Source organism: Hyperoodon ampullatus (assembly GCF_949752795.1).
Source record: "Hyperoodon ampullatus genome assembly, chromosome: 8".
Taxonomy (NCBI): domain Eukaryota; kingdom Metazoa; phylum Chordata; class Mammalia; order Artiodactyla; family Ziphiidae; genus Hyperoodon; species Hyperoodon ampullatus.
The window spans coordinates 74186375-74206325 of record NC_136921.1 but is presented as its reverse complement, the minus strand read 5'-3'; the positions used below and the strand labels follow the sequence as shown (position 1 = coordinate 74206325).

Here is a 19951-nt window from a genome sequence, read left to right as displayed (position 1 = left end):
AATGAACCATTATTTAATCTATTAGGTTCCTCCTAAATCAGATATTTGATAGGTTTATGACTATCACTTAATATGCGGCACAGTGACAAAATGACAAATGGGCTTGTATGTTTCTGCTAGACTCTCTCTCTTTTTCTCTCTCTCTCTCTCTCTCTCTCTCTCACACACACACACACACACACACACACACACACACCCCTCAGCAGCTGCTGGAGAGGAAGAATTTTCAAAGAAGTGGTCTCAACTGGAAATCCTCTTTCTGCCTAGTGAGGCTCATTTCTAGTTGTCTGGCCCCTCTGGACATGATGCATATTTCAGTTCTTTTTCCCTGATGGACAGCAGGATCAGTCTACTGCTGTTTTTATATCTTACTCTGAAGTTTTACTACTTGTTTATGATAGTTTCACATTTTTATAAATTTTACTTTTCTGTCCTTACCCATTTATTGTGCAAAAAAAAGGACAAAGAGTTGTAGTCTAAAAGTCAAGCAAAAGTTAGCAAGACAAAATGTGCCAAGATCTGGGGATACTCAGTTTCTTTCTAATGTAGCTTTTCTGTAATTGTTGAATGAACAAATGAACGAATGGATTCTCCCATGTGAGCCCAAAGCAGGTTTCATGTATTTTGTCCCAGAGGGGAGACCAACTTGGCTGTCCCACTGGTATTGCATAATTTTCCCTTCTTCAGTGTAGGCTTCCAACCATGATCATCCATCCTTCCATCTCCACGTACTATAGAGCAATTGATAGATAGTTATTCCCTGGTGCGGGAGTCACATATAATCCAGCTCCTTAGAATTATCACATCTCTGCAGTGGATTCTTCCCTTGTCACCTGGCATGCTTAGCTGTGCCCCTTATGAGGGCTGCAGTGTCCAGATATGTACAGACTCAGAGCTATTGTTTCAGAATACAGCCCTGTGGCATAGAGACCCACTTGGAAGGCAAGCTGGGTGCACACGCATGTACATTCTGCTAAGTGTATGCTATCCTGAGTCCAAGAGGGAAATGGTCTCTGTGTTCCCTAAAATTGCAAGTCATTCCACTTTCATATTGTCTCAGGACACTGTGTGTCCAGAGCTGTTAACATGTTCTAAATACAGGAGAGCAGTTTGCAAGAGCTCCATGGAAATGCATTAGCAGCTTTTCAGTGAGCTTATTACAGTGTTAAATGGCACCACTTGGGTAATCCTGAAAATTGGCCCCTGTGTACTAAAAGCCCAACATTCCCAAAGCTGGATAAAGGGTAGAGGAGAAAAAATTGCTGGTGGCTTATTAATCAGTTACAAACTAAAGAGAGGAAGTGTGCTTTGAGGGTTTTTTTCCCCTAACATGCATAGCTAAGTGGTAACTAATAAAGCAAACCAAAGTATCACTGAATGTTATTTTCTGCCCCTAGGACTTTTTCCAACTATGAATGTCACACCTGGACACTTAATTTATTGTGTGAAAATGCAAAGCAGGAGGGGAAAAAGAACTGTATTTGGAAGTTCCCACTTTCTTTTGCTAGCTTGTGATGACTACGTGACGTGCAGCCATTGAGTACTTACACTGATAGAGAGCACGGGACCAATTTTGTACATACAATATCTGTCAGTCCCGGCGCAGATGTTCTTGACGTCCTCTTCACTGTCTTCCAATCTGAGCTCCTTGTGCATAAACACTGCAAATGCTTTCATTCTGTTAGGGCTTCCACCAACACAGACAAACTGTTAATAAAAATAAACAATGACCTGCCTTAGTAACTGAGATAAAAAGCAAGGGTCAGCTTTCAACTTTAATGTTTTTATTTTATTTTTCAATTATATTCTTAACGGTATATGTAGATGTTATGGATTATGTTCATGAATTAACTAATTGGCATCATTAACCGGTAAATAAGGCAACCAGAAACATAGTATATGCACATAATTAGTAATGAAAAAGATAATCACAAAATCAAAGTAAGTGTTGATTTTGTTCAGGTGGGTGTTTCCTGGTGTTTTTGTCATGGTGAACATCAAAAAGCATCTTAAGTGGATATAGGCAGCTTATTGTTGGGCATTAGCGGGCTATAGGCTTAATGTGTCAATTCCGAGGACATGGAAATACGTAACATGAGAACTACAAGTTTAGATGTGTCTTCTGATTCCACATTCCCAATCATACATTTTTATTGTAAAATATACTATGTTAATTTAAAGCTTTAAAGAAAGCACATCAAGACTTTCCAACTTCTCATTCAGAAGACATTTTCATGGAACAAGCCTTATCATTGTAGACTAGAAATCTCACTACGGTATTTCTTCATTTTCAACAATTTGGTTTCATTTTTGTCTTATTCACATTTTAACATCTCTGAAATTACAATATGGATTGCGGTCAAGGGTGTCAAATCTAATAAAATATTGTAGTAAAATTGTCTGGTGGTTGTTTGTGCAATAGCCTCTTAGGGGTACATCAATCCCAGGGATGGGAGAGGTGGATGTCAGAGAGAGGATGGGCATGGCCTAAGAGCAGCATGGATGAGCAGCCAGACTGGTGGGGACCAGGGCTCAGCAGTGGGGAGGAGGAGTGGCAGCAGATGTCAGAGACCTGAGGAAGCACAGCCCACAGAAAGGTTCCAGGTACAAAGTCATTCTGAAATCTGAGCTGAGCAGTGAGGTGCACAGAGTCTGAAGAGGCTCCAAGTCAGAGAGATAAGACAACACAGTGGTTAAAGGACTAACCTTTGAGGTTAGAGAAACCTGGCTTTGCACCCCAACCCTGTCTCTGATTAGTTTGTTCAGTGTTATACATGTAATCTCTACATGCCTCAGATTATCATCTCCAAAATAGAAACAAACAAAAAACCGTAGTATCCTTCAGAGGGTTTTTGTGAGGATAAGATGGGATTGAACATGATGGGGGACAAAGCCAGGCACTTTCTGAGTGGTCAACAAATGGCAACTTCCATTTTTCATATCATAGAGCAATTTCCTGGCCCTGCTTTTGAGCTTGCTTATTTGTTTCTGTATTTGTGGAATTTAGTGCAAATGAAACTAGTTCAAATCCAGTAAGGAAAAGGCAGCTGGTAGTGCCTGACTGATGTGGGCAGCGTTAGGCAGAGCTTCAGAAGGATTGCCAGTGAGGCCAGTGAGGCCCCTCACAAGGATAAAGAGTATCTGCCTACGGAAATAACTAACTGAGGTTGTAGAATTAGATGCCCGATTCACAATTTACTGTGAGTATTGGGTGGTCTCATGACATGATGCATTTTGTTTAGCAATAATTCCTGTGCCACCCTTATTCTCGGTTGTGGGATGTAATTATCCTTTTATCCAGGCCCTCTGCCTCTCTTCTACCCTCATTATTATCTTTTCTGTGTCTTCTGATGAGTTTCTCTGTTGGGGCCTAAAGTTGGTAATGAACTGCAATGAAAGTTAGCCATCAAGGCTGAGTAGCAAAGAGGATAAGACCATGGTCTAAGGTAAGTTTTTTAATTAGTATTGATTATTCATGAAATTTTCCCCTCTGTTCGTATGGATAGTTACTTGGCTCAAGATCCAAGTACAAGGAGGTCATTTTTGTTGTTGTTGTTTCCTTTTTACAAAATACAGTAGTTTGAAAATAACCTCAGTGTGTGGTGCCAGTAAATGTAAATTATAACTATTCAGATTGACCATAAAACCAAAACAGATGTTGGAATAGCTTGTGGTTTGAATTCTTCTTTGAACTGTAGATATTGCTGTAATCAACAGGAATTTCTGAATGTTTCTGGAGACATAAAGATGATAAGTGTAGACAAAAGCGTTTTTGTTCTTGAAGACTTACTTCTAAATCAGACTTACTAAATATCACCTTGGGACACAATTTTCAGTCTGGCTGCTTTGACGAGGAGTAAAATATGGCTGAAGACCACCAACCAACAATGACTTTAAGTGACACTTTCTGTGATTTATGTCCCCCCCAAAAAATTATCATTTGTCCTGGCTTTATCAAAGAAGATAGAAATGTCTTGAGAAGGAGTCTGAAGCATTACAAAACTATGTTAAGGACTTTGCCTAAAGACTGCCAGAATGAACTCACTTTCAAATATGCCTAGTGTCTTGAAAGACTTAGCTTTGCCATGTTGTATTTATCTGGTCCTACTGCAGTATATGTATCTTGTCTGTTAATAAAGGAGTATAGAGACTTAAAATACATATTACATAGTGTTATAAGATAATGCTTTTCCATGTTACTTGAAATTTCTAGGGAGAGATTGGAGGGTACCAGTTAGTGATTTTATAAAAGATATATTTGGAGGTTGAATTTGAGTAGATAACTTCTAAAGATACTCCACTATATTTTTCAACTGATTGATTGATTCAAGTCTATATGACAAAAGACATTAGCTGTTTACAAAACTGTTCCCCCTTCTTTCTGGGCACACTACTAAACTCAACTTCCCAGCCTCCTCTTCAGGTAGATGAGGCCATATGCCTGAGTTCCAGCTACTAGAATGTGAACAGAAATGATGAGTGTCACTTCCAGTTCTAGCCCATAGAAATCTCCCATTGGTGATCCTATAGATTGTCTTCTGTTTGTCTGCTGAATGGGTGCTGACACCCAGTGAAACTTTGCAAGGCACTCCTTGAAGGTGACAGAGCAACAAGATAGAAGGAGCCTGGGTCCCTAATCACCAGTTGGAGGAAAGCCACTGATTGACCAGGAACACCCACTTGGTACTCAGTGTGAGTGAGAAACAAACGTACATTGTGTTAAGCCACTGATATTTTGAAGTAGCAACTAACAAAACCTTTTAAGTACAGTAAGTAAGAAAATGAAGAAAATAGGAATGGTTGTCAGAATCTTTAAGATTTAAAATTTTACACACCCAGAGTTCTTTTCTTTGAAGATAGTGCTATTAATAATGATTATCATCTCTGTGAAGACAAGGCTGAGTTTTCAGGTACTGATGGATTATGTCCTCTCTTGTTAGCTAGAATTGCTACCCTGGGATTTAAGGGAGTCGAGAAATTGAACCTAGCATGTTCTTATTCAAAGATAAGAACATAACTGGAAGGAGGCAAGTTTCTGAGAAGGGCATCTATAAATATAAGTCAGGCTTTACCTGTTGCCTCTAAAGAATAGGTTAAATGCCAATTCTGATCATTTGGAACTACGTTACCTGCTCCCCAATCTACACCCCCCACACACACACACACACACTTTTGCCTCCTATCCATCAAAATGGCCCAATCAATAGAGTTGTTCTCTGGTAGAAAAAAATGGGTTCTAAACCAGAGCATATCTTTTTTTCCAAAAGAGAATCTATTGAAATGGTCCACAGACAGGTGGATTATGAGCTTATAAGGTTGGATAGTGGTTATGACAAAGTATGAGAATAAGTGCTGATAAAAATCTAGTCAGGTAGAGGAGAGACAGATACCTAAATATGTAAATAATAGATCACTTTCTATCTCAAAAACATCAGTCTTTTTAGTTATTAATTAGATGTTCATGTTAGTTTATTAATTATGATAGATCATTTAATTAATCAGAATTATCCTTATGTAAGTGTCCTGGAAAAGTCTTTGTGAAGCATGAACCTCAAACCTAACATTTGAATTCAGGTAAAGTCCAATTAATGAGTATCAAAGACAGCTTTGATCAATTTACTCTTGGAGCATAAACATCAGAAACAGCAGTAGGAAAAGAGGTTCCACTGAAAAGATGAAGCAAAAGATTGAGGGAGGCCATGAAAGAGCAAAGAGCCACTGACTGCAGAGGAGTAGGAAAATGGGCAGGTCACATCAGATCAGCCCGCACCATCACACCTGGGCCCTAGGAGAGATGGGAGGGGGAGGGAGCAATGTAGCGCCTACTGTTAATGAATATCATAGATTTATTTCTTCTCCTCCCCACCCCACCACCCTTCCTTCCTTCTCCTCCTCCTCCTTCTTGGTCTAGCTAACTGCCTCCTCCTCTTCCTCCCCTTTCTTCAATGCCCCCTGTCAATTAATGGACTATTCTCAGTTACGATGACTCAAAAAGCCCAGCTAGTGCAGTGGGCAAGAACCCTGGAAATTGGACTTAGAAGAATTTGGTCCAAGTCCTAGCTCTGCCACTATATGGTGTAATTTGTTAACCACTTTTGACCACTCTGAATTCAATTTCCTTGTTTTATGGAGGAAATGAATATCTGCTACACCCACCTAAAAGAGGGAATGTGAAGATTTGAGATAGTGGATCTGAGAGCTTTTATTTTTGTTCTTGTAATTGCTAAAGGGGTGAATAAAAGTCAGATGAAAACTGCACAATTCTCTAGTGGTGGGACTGTGATTAGGTGTAGGCCTTTTAGAAAACAAAAAGTTTTTTTAAAGTTCATTCCCTTTGACCATTTCTGTAAATCATCTTAATAGACTTAAATGTTAAAAAATTATAGGTACAAAAATATCCATTTGAGTGCTGTTTATGATAGAAAATACTTCAACATTAAAGTCAGTAGTAGACTATGTAATGTATGGCACAGGCACTTGGCATCCATAAACCATGTGTTTCAAAGAGAACATTATAATATGGGGAAATGTTAATGACATAAAGTTAAGGGAAAAACACAGACTGTAAAGTTATGTAATTCCAACTATTTAAAAATCTATTTGTTAAAAAGAACTGAAAGAAAAGAAAATAGGTTGATGGAATCTTTGTTTAGCTGGTAGGGGTTTTTTCTAGATGTGTTTTTAAAAATCATTGTTCTAAATTGGTTCAAGGTGGCAGAGTAGAAGGACATGCGCTCACTCCCTCTTGCAAGAACACTGGAATCACAACTAACTGCTGAACAATCATTGACAGGAAGGCACTGGAACTCACCAAAAGAGATACCCCACACCCAGAGACAAAGGAGAAGCCTCAGTGAGATGGAAGTAGGGGTGCAATCACAATAAAATCAAATCCCATAACCACTAGGTGGGTGACTCACAAACTAGAGAACAATTATACCACAGAAGGCCACCCACTGGAGTGAAGGTTCTGAGCCCCATGTCAGGCTTCCCAACCTGGGGGTCCAGCAACGGGAGGAGGAATTCCCAGAGAATCAGACTTTGAAGGCTAGTGGGATTTGACTGTAGGACTTTGACAGGACTGGGGGAAACAGAGACTCCACTCTTGGAGGACACACACAAAGTAGGGTGCACATCAAGACCTAGAGGGAAGGAACAGTGACCCCACAGGAGACTGAACCAGACCTACCTGCTAGTGTTAGAGGGTCTCCTGCAGAGGTGGAGGGTGGCTGTGGCTCACTGTGGGGACAAGGACACTGGCAGCAGAAGTTCTGGGAAGTACTCCTTGGTATGAGCCCTCCCGGAGTCCACCATTAGCCCCACAAAACAGCCTATAGCCACCAGTGCTCAGCTGCTCAGGCCAAACAACCAACAGGGAGGGAACTCAGCCCCACCCATCAGCAGACAAGTGGATTAAAGTTGTACTGAACACTGCCCACCAGAGCAACACCCAGCTCTGCCCATCACCAGTGCCTCCCATCAGGAAGCTTACACAGGCCTCTTAGATAGCCTCATCCACCAGAGGACAGACAGCAGAAGCAAGAAGAACTACAATCCTGCAGCCTGTGGAAAGAAAACCACATTCACAGAATGATAGACAAAATGAAAAGGCAGAGGATTATGTATCAGATGAAGGAAAATTATAAAACCCCAGAAAAACAACTAAATGAAGTGGAGATAAGCAACCTTCCAGAAAAAGAATTCAGAAAAATGATAGTGAAGACGATACAGGACCTTGAAAAAAGAATGGAGGCAAAGATCAAGAAGATGCAAGAAATGTTTAACAAAGACCTAGAAGAATTAAAGAACAAACAAACAGAGAAGAACAATACAATAACTTAAATGAAAAACACACTAGAAAGAATCAATAGCAGAATAACTGAGAAGTGACCTGGAAGACAGAGTGGTGGAATTCACTGCTGCAGAATAGAATAAAGAAAAAAGAATGAAAAGAAATGAAGACAGCCTAAGAGACCTCTGGGACAACATTAAACACACCAACGTTCACATTATAGGGGTCCCAGAAGGAGAAGAGAGAGAGAAAGGACCCAAGAAAATGTTTGAAGAGATTATAGTTGAAAATTCCCTACCATGGGAAAGGAAATAGCCACCCAAGTCCAGGAAGTGCAGAGGGTCCCAGGCAGGATAAACCCAAGGAGAAACATGCCAAGACACATAGTAATCAAACTGACAAAAATTAAAGACAAAGGAACATTGTTAAAAGCAACAAGGGAAACATGACAACATATAAAGGAACTCCCATAAGATTAACAGCTGATTTCTCAGCAGAAATTCTACAAGCCAGAAGGAAGTGGCACGATATATTTAAAGTGATGAAAGGAGAGAACCTACAACCAAGATTACTCTACCCAGCAAGGATCTCATTCAGATTTGACGGAGAAATCAAAGGCTTTACAGACAAGCAAAAGCTAAGAGAATTCAGCACCACTGAACCAGCTCTACAACAAATGCTAAAGGAACTTCTCTAAGTGGGAAACACAAGAGAAGAAAGGACCTTCAAAAACAAACACAAAACAATTGAGAAAATGGTAATAGGAACATACATATTGATAATTAACTTAAATGTGAATGGATTAAATGCTCCAACCAAAAGACATAGGCTCGCTGAATGGGTACAAAAACAAGACCCATATATATGCTGTCTACAGACAACCACTTCAGACCTAAGGACACATACAGACTGAAAGTGAGGGGATGGAAAAAGATATTCCATGCAAATGGAAATCAAAAGAAAGCTGGAGTAGCAGTACTCATATCAGATAAAGTAGACTTTAAAATAAAGAATGTTACAAGAGACAAGGAAGGACACTACATAATGATCAAGGGACCAATCCAAGAAGAAGATATAACAATTATAAACATATATGCACCCAACATAGGAGCACCTCAATACATAAGGCAAATGCTAACAGCTGTAAAAGAGGAAATCAACAGTAACACAATAATAGTGGGGCACTTTAACACCTCACTTACACCAATGGACATATCATGCAGACAGAAAATTAATAAGCATGGACTTGAGGACACGGGGAGGAGGAAGGGTAAGCTGGGACGAAGTGAGAGAGGGACATTGACATATATACACTACCAAATGTAAAACAGATAGCTAGCTCTAAGCAGCCACATAGCACAGGGAGATCAGCTCAGTGCTTTGTGACCACCTAGAGGGGTGGGATAGGGAGGGTGGGAAGGAGATGCAAGAGGGAGGGGATATGGGGATATATGTGTACGTATAGCTGATTCACTTTGTTATACAGCAGAAACTAACACAACATTGTGAAGCAATTATACTTCAATAAAGATGTTAAAAAAAAGAAAATTAATAAGGAAACAGAAGCTTTAAAAGACACAAAAGACCAGATTGATTTAATTGATAATTATCGGACATTCCATCCAAAAACAGCATATTACACTTTCTTCTTAAGTGCACACGGAACATTCTCGAGGATAGATCACATCTTGGCTCACAAATCAAGCCTCGGGAAATTTAAGAAAACTGAAATCATATCAAGTGTCTTTTCTGACCACAACACTATGAATTAGAAATAAATTACACAGAAAGAAACATAAAAAACACAAGCACATGGAAGCTAAACAATACGTTACTAAATAACCAAGAGATCATTGAAGAAATCAAAGAGGAAATCAAAAAATACCTAGAGACAAGTGACAGTGAAAACACGGTGACCCAAAACCTATGGGGTGCAGCAAAAGCAGTCCTAAGAGAGAAATTTTTGGCAATACAATCCTACCTCAAGAAACAAGAAAAATCACAAATAAATAATCTAACCTTACACCTAAAGGAACTAGAGAAAGAAGAACAAACAAAATCCAAAGTTAGCAGAGGGAAAGAAATCATAAAGGTCAGAGCAGAAATAAATGAAATAGAAACAAAGAAAAAAACAGCAAAGATCAATAAAATTAAAAGCTGGTTCTTTGAGAAGATAAACAAAATTGATGAACCTTTAGCTAGACTCATCAAGAAAAATAGGGAGATGACTTAAATCGATAAAGTTACCAATGAAAAAGAAGTTATAACGGACACCGCAGAAATACAAAGCATCATAAGAGACTACTACAAGCAACTCTATGCCAATAAAATGGACAACCTGGAAGAAATGGACAAATACTTAGAAAGGTGTAACCTTCCAAGACTGAACCAGGAAGAAACAGAAAATATGAACAAACCAATCACAAGTAATCAAATTGAAACTGTGATGAAAAATCTTCCAACAAACAAAAGTCCAGGACCAGATGACTTCACAGGTGAATTCTATCAAACATTTAGAGAAGAGCTAACACCCATCCTTCTCAAACTCTTCCAAAAAATTGCAGAAGAAGGAACACTCCCAAACTCATTCTACGAGGCCACCATCACCCTGATTCCAGAACCAGACAAAGATACTACAAAAAAAGAAAGTTACAGACCAATATCACTGATGAATATAGATGCAACAATCCTCAACAAAATACTGGCAAACAGAATCCAACAACATATTAAATGGATCATACACCATGATCAAGTGAGATTTATCCCAGGGATGCAAGGATTCTTCAATATACAAAATGTCAATCAATGTGATACACCATTTTAACAAATTGAAGAATAAAAACCATATGATCATATCAGTAGATGCAGAAAAAGCTTTTGACAACATTTAACACCCATTTATGATAAAAACTCTCCAGAAAGAGGGCATAGAGGGAACCTACCTCAACACAATAAAGGCCATATACGACAAACCCACAGTAAACATCATTCTCAGTGGTGAAAAAGGGAAACCATTTCCTCTAAGATCAGGAACAAGAGAATGATGTCCACTCTCGCCACTGTTATTCAGCATAGGTTTGGAAGTCCTAGCCGTGGCAATAAGAGAAGAAAAAGAAATAAAAGGAATGCAAATTGGAAAAAGAAGTAAAACTGTCACTGTTTGCAGATGACATGATACTGTACGTAGATAATCCTAAGGATTCCACCAGAAAACTACTAGAGCTAATCAATGAATTTGGTAAAGTTGCAGGATACAAAATTAATGCACAGAGGGACTTCCCTGGTTGTGCAGTGGTTAAGAATCTGCCTGCCAGTGCAGGGGACACAGGTTCAAGCCCTAGTCCAGGAAGATCCCACATGCCGTGGAGCAGTTAAGCCCGTGTGCCACAAATACTGAGCATGCGCTCTAGAGCCTGCAAACCACAACTACTGAGCCTGCATGCCACAACTAGTGAAGCCCGCGTACCTCGAGCCTGTGCTCTGCAACAAGAGAAGCCACCACAATGAGAAGCCTACGCCCCGCAGCAAAGAGTAGCCTCCACTCACCGCAGCTAGAGAAACCCCATGCAAAGCAATGAAGACCCCATCGCAGCCAAATAAATAAATAAATAAATAAATAAAAATTAATGCACAGAAATCTCTTGCATTCCTATACACTAACAACAAAAGATCAGACAGAGAAATTAAGGAAACAATCCCATTCACCATTGCAACAAAAAGAATAAAATACCTAGGGAAACAAAAGACCTGTCTGCAGGAAACTATAAGACACTGATGAAAGAAATTAAAGCTGATACAAACAGATAGAGAGATATACCATGTTCTTGGATTGGAAGAATCAATATTGTGAAAATGACTATACTACCCAAAGCAATCTACAGATTCAGTGCAATCCCTATCGAATTACCAATGGCATTTTTTACAGAACTAGAACCAAAAATCTTAAAATCTGTGTGAATACACAAAAACCCCAAATAGCCAAAGTAATCTTGAGGTAAAAAAACGGAACTGGAGGAATCAGACTCCCTGACTTCAGACTATACTACAAAGCTTCAGTATCAAGACAATATGGTACTGGCACAAAAACAGAAATATAGATCTATGGAACAGAATAGAAAGCCCAGAGATAAACCCACGCACCTATGGTCAACTAATCTATGACAAAGGAGGCAAGGATATACAATGGAGAAAAGACAGTCTCTTCAATAAGTGGTGCTGGGAAAACTGGACAGCTACATGTAAAAGAATGAAATTAGAACACTCCCTAACACCATACACAAAAATAAACTCAAAATGGATTAGAGACCTAAATGTAAGACTGGACACTATAAAACTCTTAGAGGAAAACATAGGAAGAACACTCTTTGACATAAATCACAGCAGGATCTGTTTTGATCCACCTCCTAGAGTAATGGAAATAAAAACAAAAATAAACGAATGGGACGTAATGAAACTTCAAAGCTTTTGCACAGCAAAGAAAACCATTAACAAGATGAAAAGACAATCCTCAGAATGGTAGAAAATATTTGCCGACAAATCAATGGACAAAGGATGAATCTCCAAAATATATAAACAGCTCATGCAGCTCAATATTAAAAAAAACAAACAACCCAATCCACAAATGGGCAGAAGACCTAAAGAGACATTTCTCCAAAGAAGACATACAGGTGGTCAAGAGGCACATGAAAATCTGCTCAACATCACTAATTATTAGAGAAATGCAAATCAAAACTGCAATGAGGTATCACATTACACCAGTTAGAATGGGCATCATTAGAAAATCTACAAACAGCAAATGCTGGAGAAGGTGTGGAGAAAAGGGAACCCTCTTGCCCTGTTGGTGGGAATGTAAATTGATACAGCCACTATGGAGAACAGTGTGGAGGTTCCTTAAAAAACTAAAAACTAGAATTACCATATGACCCAGCAATCCCACTACTGGGCATATACCCAGAGAAAGCCATAATTCAAACAGACACATGCACCCCAATGTTCATTGCAGCACTATTTACAATAGTCAGGTCATGGAAACAACCTAAATGCCCACTGACAGACGAATGGATAAAGAAGATGTGGTACATATGTACAATGGAATATTACTCAGCCATAAAAAAGAACTAAATTGGGTCATTTGTAGAAACGTGGATGGATCTAGAGACTGTCATACAGAGTGAAGTAAGTCAGAAAGAGAAAAACAAATATCGTATATTAACACATATATGTGGAATCTAGAAAAATGGTACAGATGAACCAGTTTGCAAGGCAGAAATAGAGGCACAGATGTAGAGAACAAACGTATGGACACCAAGGTGGGACAGCTGCGGTTGGTGGGGGAGTGGTGGTGGTGGGATGAATTGGGAGATTGAGATTGACATATATACACTAATATATATAAAATAGGTAACTAATAAGAACCTGCTGTATTAAAATAAATTTAATTTAAAAAATAAATATCTTTGTTATTATTTATATTTTTCCAATTTTAAATAATGAACATGAGCCATTTTTATAATTAACATATATATTAAGATAAATAATACTGACATAAAATTTTCCTAGTAGCATTCCAGAAACAATTATTTCATAATATTTTATTATGAAATAACAAAAATCTTAATAATATGAAATATTGAATAATGGTTCTTTTCAAGAAGTGATATAAGATAGTATTGTTAGTTTTGTTGAGTTATTTCATGATTTGATAAAATGAGAATTAGTGAGATTCATCTATAAATGAAGATGTTGAAGAGTGAACTGAATCATAATGAATTCTGAACACCCAGCAGTATTGTCAGTAAAATTGTATTTATCTCTAGGGACCAGAAGAGTCAAATAACCATGTTTGCATTAGATTTAGTTTGGGAACCTTTATATCTTGTTAAGGTGGAAATGACTGTTCATGATGTACACATTCTAAATTGTTTCAGAGAACAAGCACAGCTTTTGTTCCTATTGGGACCTCTGACATTTCTCTAGCCAAAGGTGTAAAGTTTGTATTAGGAAAATAAGGAGAAATATCACCAGAGGAAACTCAATTGTTTTTCCTAAAGTTAGAAATACTTTTACCTTTACATCCCCAAACATTTCTGGTAGGTTGTGTGTTTTTGTTCCTAAATCCAAGTGATAGAGAACATCTTCATCCATAGAGTCCAGGTAAGGATTTTTAACATGAACAAAACCTTTTCTGAAAAAAATAATACAAAGAAGGTGTAAAGGAATTTGGAGGGGTACCACACAAAAGGGAAATATCAGTCTACACCTATGATAACCACTAGCCCAAATATTGGACAAAAACCTTCATTTAGGATTAATTGATTTGTAAGGAAGCAATGTGGTATAATAATGAATAAAAATGGCTAATATTTGTTGTGCACTTACTATGTACCAGGCATAGCATTAAGCATGAAAATTCTACAATGTCATAAAAACTGCATATAATAAACACATTACCTCATTTAATCCCATGACCATTCTATTAGGTAAGTAATACTAATAATTCATAAGAAGCCAAGGCTTACAGAAGTTGAGAAACTTGTGCAAGATTATACAACCAGTAGATTACAGAACAGTCATTTCTACCCAATTCTGTCCAGCCCTGGTGGCTATTTTCTTTCTTCGAAAGAGAGGCTGTGTAACATAAGCTACTGGGCTCTGGAATCAGACTGCCTGGATTCCCCTGCCAGTTCAACCACATATGTACTAATTGTGCAACCTTGGGTATATTATTTTATCTTTGATGTTTGGCTTCCTCATCTGTAAGATTGGTATAGTGAAAATAATAACTGCTTTGCAAGATTGCCTAAGGCCTGAATGAGATAATGTAACACAGCTGATGTACAGTGAACATAGAATAACTAACTCTCATTCTTATACTTCCCAACATGGAGGACCTGACAGGCACTCGCTTTAGAGAGACTGACATGAAAAAGTAGGGTGTGGCAAAGAATGCAATGTGTTCATCAAACCCCAATTCTTTTTCCTCCTGGGCACATTGCTAGACCACATTCCCAGCTTCTCTTGCAGTAAAGTGAGGTCATATGACTGAGTTCTGGCCATTGGAATGTGGGTGGGACTGATGTGTCTACTTCTAGGCCTGGCTCCTAAAAAACCAGTATCTCCCTCAAATTTGTTTCTCTTCCTCTCTCTCTCAATGGATGTGCAGAGTAGACACCAGTCCTTTACTCCATCAGCCTGTTTTGGATTGAGCAAGAAGCCACTGACATTTTAAACAGCATTAGCCTGCTGACCAATAAGAGGTTCTTTGTTAACATACTATGAAATGATCTTTTTTCATTAGAAGATCTAAATGAGAAGTAAGTGAAGCAGGATGATGGGGTCAAAACAGAAAGCTGAGTAGGATCCTGGAGAGACTGAATATAGCTATAATAGGGGAAAAGGAAGAATAAACAGGCACAGAGTTCTAGAGAAACAGGATTTAGAGCTTATAAAAAAGAAATGCTCAAGAAAAAGCGTGAAGGAAAAGAAGTGAGACTAAAGAGCTTGGAGAAAGGGGAAGTGATAAAGTGAAAGACCTAATTTTAGTAATCATGTGAAACCATAAGAGTACAAAATTATTGTAATAAGGAAAGTAAGACTTAAAAACAGAAGGTAAGGTAAGAAAGAGGACACTTCAATGTAGAAACTCTATTTTCCAGCAGCCTCCTTCTACCAGATGCCCAGAAGAGAATGTGGAGATATTACTAAGAAGCCAATGGAAAGACAAGCTTACCAGAAAGAAAGGACTACAACTAGAATGCCTTAAAGCCATTCTTTTTTAAAAAATTTCATTTTGTTGTAGTATAGTTGATTCACAATGTTGTGTTAATTTCTGCTGTACAGCAAGGTAATTCATTTATACATATACATACATTCTTTTTCATATTCTTTTCCATTATGGTTTATCCCAGGATCCTGAATATAGTTCCCTGTGCTGTACAGTAGGACCTTGTTTATCCATTCTATATATACTAGTTTGCATCTGCTAATCCCAAACTCATAATCCATCCCTCCCCCGTCCCCTCTCCCCATTGGCGACCACAAATCTGTTCTTTATGTCTGTGAGTCTGTTTCTGTTTCGTAGATAAGTTCATTTGTGTCATATTTTAGATTCCACATATAAGTGGTATCATATGGTATTTGTCTTAAAGCCATTCTTTTTTTTTTTAAGTCGTAGGACTCCGGAGATGGACAGGGGCCTGGGGGTCTCTAGGTCCACCTGCTCACCTTTTATTTATTTATTTTTTTAAGATGTTGGGGGTAGGAGTTTATTAATTTATTTATTTATTTTTGCTGTGTTGGGTCTTCGTTCCTGTGCGAGCACTTTCTCTAGTTGTGGCAAGCGGGGGCCACTCTTCATCGCGGTGCGCGGGCCTCTCACTATCGCGGCCTCTCTTGTTGCGGAGCACAGGCTCCAGACGCGCAGGCTCAGTAGTTGTGGCTCACGGGCCTAGTTGCTCCGCGGCATGTGGGATCTTCCCAGACCAGGGCTCGAACCTGTGTCCCCTGCATTAGCAGGCAGATTCTCAACCAGTGCGCCACCAGGGAAGCCCCTTAAAGCCATTCTTGATGTCAGCCCATCACTCCATTACCCAGTGCAGTTCAGTGGTTACCCGTTCGCTCCCACTCATCTTGGGTGTGACATCCCAGCACACCCTGGCCATATCAGCCATTCTGGTGATGCCGTGGCTGCCAGCCCTCCTGCCCTTTCCCCTACTGCATGAACACTGCCTCACACCACAGTGGATCCAGCTATCTTTACCAAGAACCATCTGGAACTTCTCTGCTCAACGGTCCTCCCATTTCCCTCCAAATACCTTAAAACATCTTAACAAAAACCTTGTATGTTTCTGTATCTCCAATGGTCCTCAACCTGATTGTGCATTAAGATCACCAGGGGGTTTTGAAGAAAACACTGTTGCTCAGGCCCCAATTAATTTAGACTCTGAAATTATTTTTTAAATCTTCCTGGATGATCTGATGTGCAGCCAAAGTTAAGAACCCCTGCTTTAGGCCTTTGTTCCTGAAACATCCTTCTCCTTGCCCTCAGTTTTTCACCTATTAGCATCCTACTCATTCTTCAAGGTCAAATTCAAATATCACCTCCTCTGTGAAGGCTTTTCCAAGTATCTTTCCTCTCTGGTCAGTATGAATTCCCCCTCACTGTGCTCCTAAAGCATTTATTTGGCATTTCATAGGTTAATTTTCTGCCTTCCCAGAAAGATTTTGAATTCCCTCCTGCAAGCTGTCTCATGTATCTTTTTTAATTCCTAAATCTTTAAAATTTTTATTTGTTGAATTAACTGTTCAGAAAGTAGAACAGGAATACTATTAATTTCAAAAACATTTAGGACAACAGATTCTTAATTAGTTAGTGGATCTTAGCTGGTTTCAAAAACAAAGCATTTCATGATACACTTTCCTACATCAGAAAAAGCCTCAAAGCCTCAAAGCAGAAGGACACCTTCTTTCTTCTCTTGCTGAGGGGCAAGAAGATATTTACCCACTGTCCCTTGCTAGACAAAGTGTGGTCAGTGAACCAGGAGCATCAGCAGCATCGCCTGGACAGCTTGTTAGAAATGCAAAATCTCAGTCCCTACCCTAGACATACTGAATTACAATCTGAATTTTGACTAACTCTTACGTGATTCCCATGCACATTAAAGTTTGAGAAACACTGCCATACACTTTATCTTCCAGTTTCTATTATGCTTTCGGTTTTACTCTGCCAAAACTGCTTTCACTATCTGGAGGTTTTTCCTTTGGATTCCCAGCTGAATCTGTGAATCATCACTCTATGAAAGAGTGTCATTCATCTACTCCAGTGAGTCAAACTCTAACTACATATCAGAGTCACCCGTGGTGCTTAGTACTGATACCTGGGCCCAACTCCTAGAAATTCTGATTCAGTTGGTCAAGGAGATCTGGGATTTTTTATTATTATTTTTTTTTTGCGGTATGCAGGCCTCTCACTGTTGTGGCCTCTCCCATTGCGGAGCACAGGCTCCGGATGCGCAGGCTCACGGGCCCAGCCGCTCCGCGGCACGTGGGATCTTCCCGGACCGGGGCACAAACCCGTGTCTCCTGCATCGGCAGGCGGACTCTCAACCACTGCGCCACCAGGGAAGCCCAACTTTGTATTTTTTAAATCACTGATCTACTCCACCTCTCCTATCTTCAAGAAGAAATTCTCAGACTGGGATAACCATTCATTATATTCTCTTGTGTTAATTATAATACTTCTCTTAATTCATTCTTTAGTTTTCTTTGATGTCTGTCCCAATGTCTAATGATCTCTTGGTCCAAAAATTGGGGCAGGGAGACGTCTATAGAAGATTTTTATTCCATTAGGCTCATCAAGAAGCACTTATAAGATGATCACTCTATCAGTGACCAAAGGAAGGACCAATTTGGGGTATCATGCCAAATTTAACCCAGTATGAATCAGACAATTGCAATACTTCAATCTTTCCAAGATACATAATTTTTATTAAATAGACTTGCATTTACTGTTTTCTCCTCTATCTTTTTTTTCAGTTTTTCCCAAAAACATAAGCCAAAGATGCAGTTGGAAATAAAGTCTTTTAGCAAACTATGACATGCTACATAGCATGGTCAGTATTAAATATTGGTAACCAAAGTAAAGTGATGGGTGAGCAGTCTTTCCATTTTACCATTACCTTCATCTTCATAATGTTTCCTTTTCCCTCTCCTTGGCTTCCCTGAAGAAATGAACACAGTGGGAGGCTACCTCTGTTTGGAATGGGTAAGTGGAGCATTTTCTGAAATGCTGTCCTGATGGAGCCTTTAAGCCAGACATTTAGAAGGAACTTGAAAAAATTCCTTAAGCCTCATGAAGATTAATGCTCTATTATGTTCTGTGAACCTGGGGCAGGAATTGGAGCTAAATTTGCAGACAGCTTTGGCAGATTTATGTCTACCCCTGAGATGAATAACCTACACGGTATTTTAGAAGTGCATTCTATGTAAAGTCCACCACAAAGCACGTGAAATCACTTCATAATAAGCTGCAACACAGTTACATCTCCCTTAGACACTGGGAGGCCCCTTTAATTATTTCTCAGATACCACCCACGGTCCTGGGATTAAAGACTGAACTCCAGGCTGAATTCCAGGCTGAACTGTGAATTCGTTCATTCATGCATGTTGGTTCAACTTTTGCATGTTTTTTGTGACTTGTTTTGCCCCACTTTCTTTTTTCTTTAATTGAGATGTGATTGACGTATTGCCCCACCTTTTTTTTTTTTTTTTTGGCGGTACGCGGACTTCTCACTGTTGTGGCCTCTCCAGTTGTGGAGCACAGGCTCCGGACGCACAGGCTCAGCAGCCATGGCTCATGGGCCCAGCCGCTCTGTGGCATGTGGGACCTTCCCGGACCGGGGCATGAACCCGTGTCCCCTGCATCGGCAGGCAGACTGTCAACCACTGTGCCACCAGGGAAGCCCTGCCCCACTTTCTTAGATGAGCTAACCCCTTCCAAGAACTGAGAAATGAAAACGCCATTGAGAAGAAAATTGGCATTGTTTTTATTTCGTTTTGTATTCTGAGCTGTGTTCCAACTATATGATCTCTAAACTTAAGAAACTTACATAACTGTAGAAATCCATCTTCTGAATATTTAATATAAAATCCAAAGAACCTCCCATCTCATCAAAACCAATAAAAGATCAAAATTACTCACCCAACATATGTATTCCTCTCAGATCTCATGGATGTATTGGAAGCAGGAAAACTCGAAGTCATACTTTGTATTATGAGGATAGTCACTCTTAAGTTGATATCAGGAAAGAAAAATATTGTGATTTACTATTAAATTATAGATCAAGTTATGGTAGAATGACAATTTAAAATGCCACTCTCCCTTAAAACTTGTTTTCTTCCGAAATTGCTAATGGAACTTTTCCCTTAGCATTCTAAACTCCCTCATTAATTTAAAAATGTTCTCCCTGACATGGCCTTTTAAACTACAGCCCAGCTCTCAGAGCAACACTTCCCCAAGAAGATAGGTTCCCTTTGAAGGTGTGGCATCCTACCTCTTTAATAGGATAGGTTGGTTAGCTTGTTAACTGTTGACCAGCACACCTTTCGCTTACATCTGGCCTTGGTCCAGCATGGGTCTGGGGTAACACACAGACTTATTTA

At 39.3% G+C, this 19951-nt stretch overlaps 1 protein-coding gene across 1 annotated transcript in view; it reads right to left on the bottom strand.

Annotated features, from left to right (window-relative positions):
- UPP2 (uridine phosphorylase 2) overlaps positions 1 to 19552 on the bottom strand; it is a gene marked incomplete at both ends in the record, with an annotated part of 44445 nt that extends 24893 nt beyond the window's left edge. The window contains 3 exons of the mRNA XM_079709818.1: positions 1549 to 1707; positions 13859 to 13976; positions 19491 to 19552. Of these exons, the coding sequence (XP_079565944.1) occupies positions 1549 to 1707; positions 13859 to 13976; positions 19491 to 19552 (339 nt within the window). The remainder of the gene's footprint in view (positions 1 to 1548; positions 1708 to 13858; positions 13977 to 19490) is intronic.
- Positions 19553 to 19951: the final 399 nt, after the last annotated feature.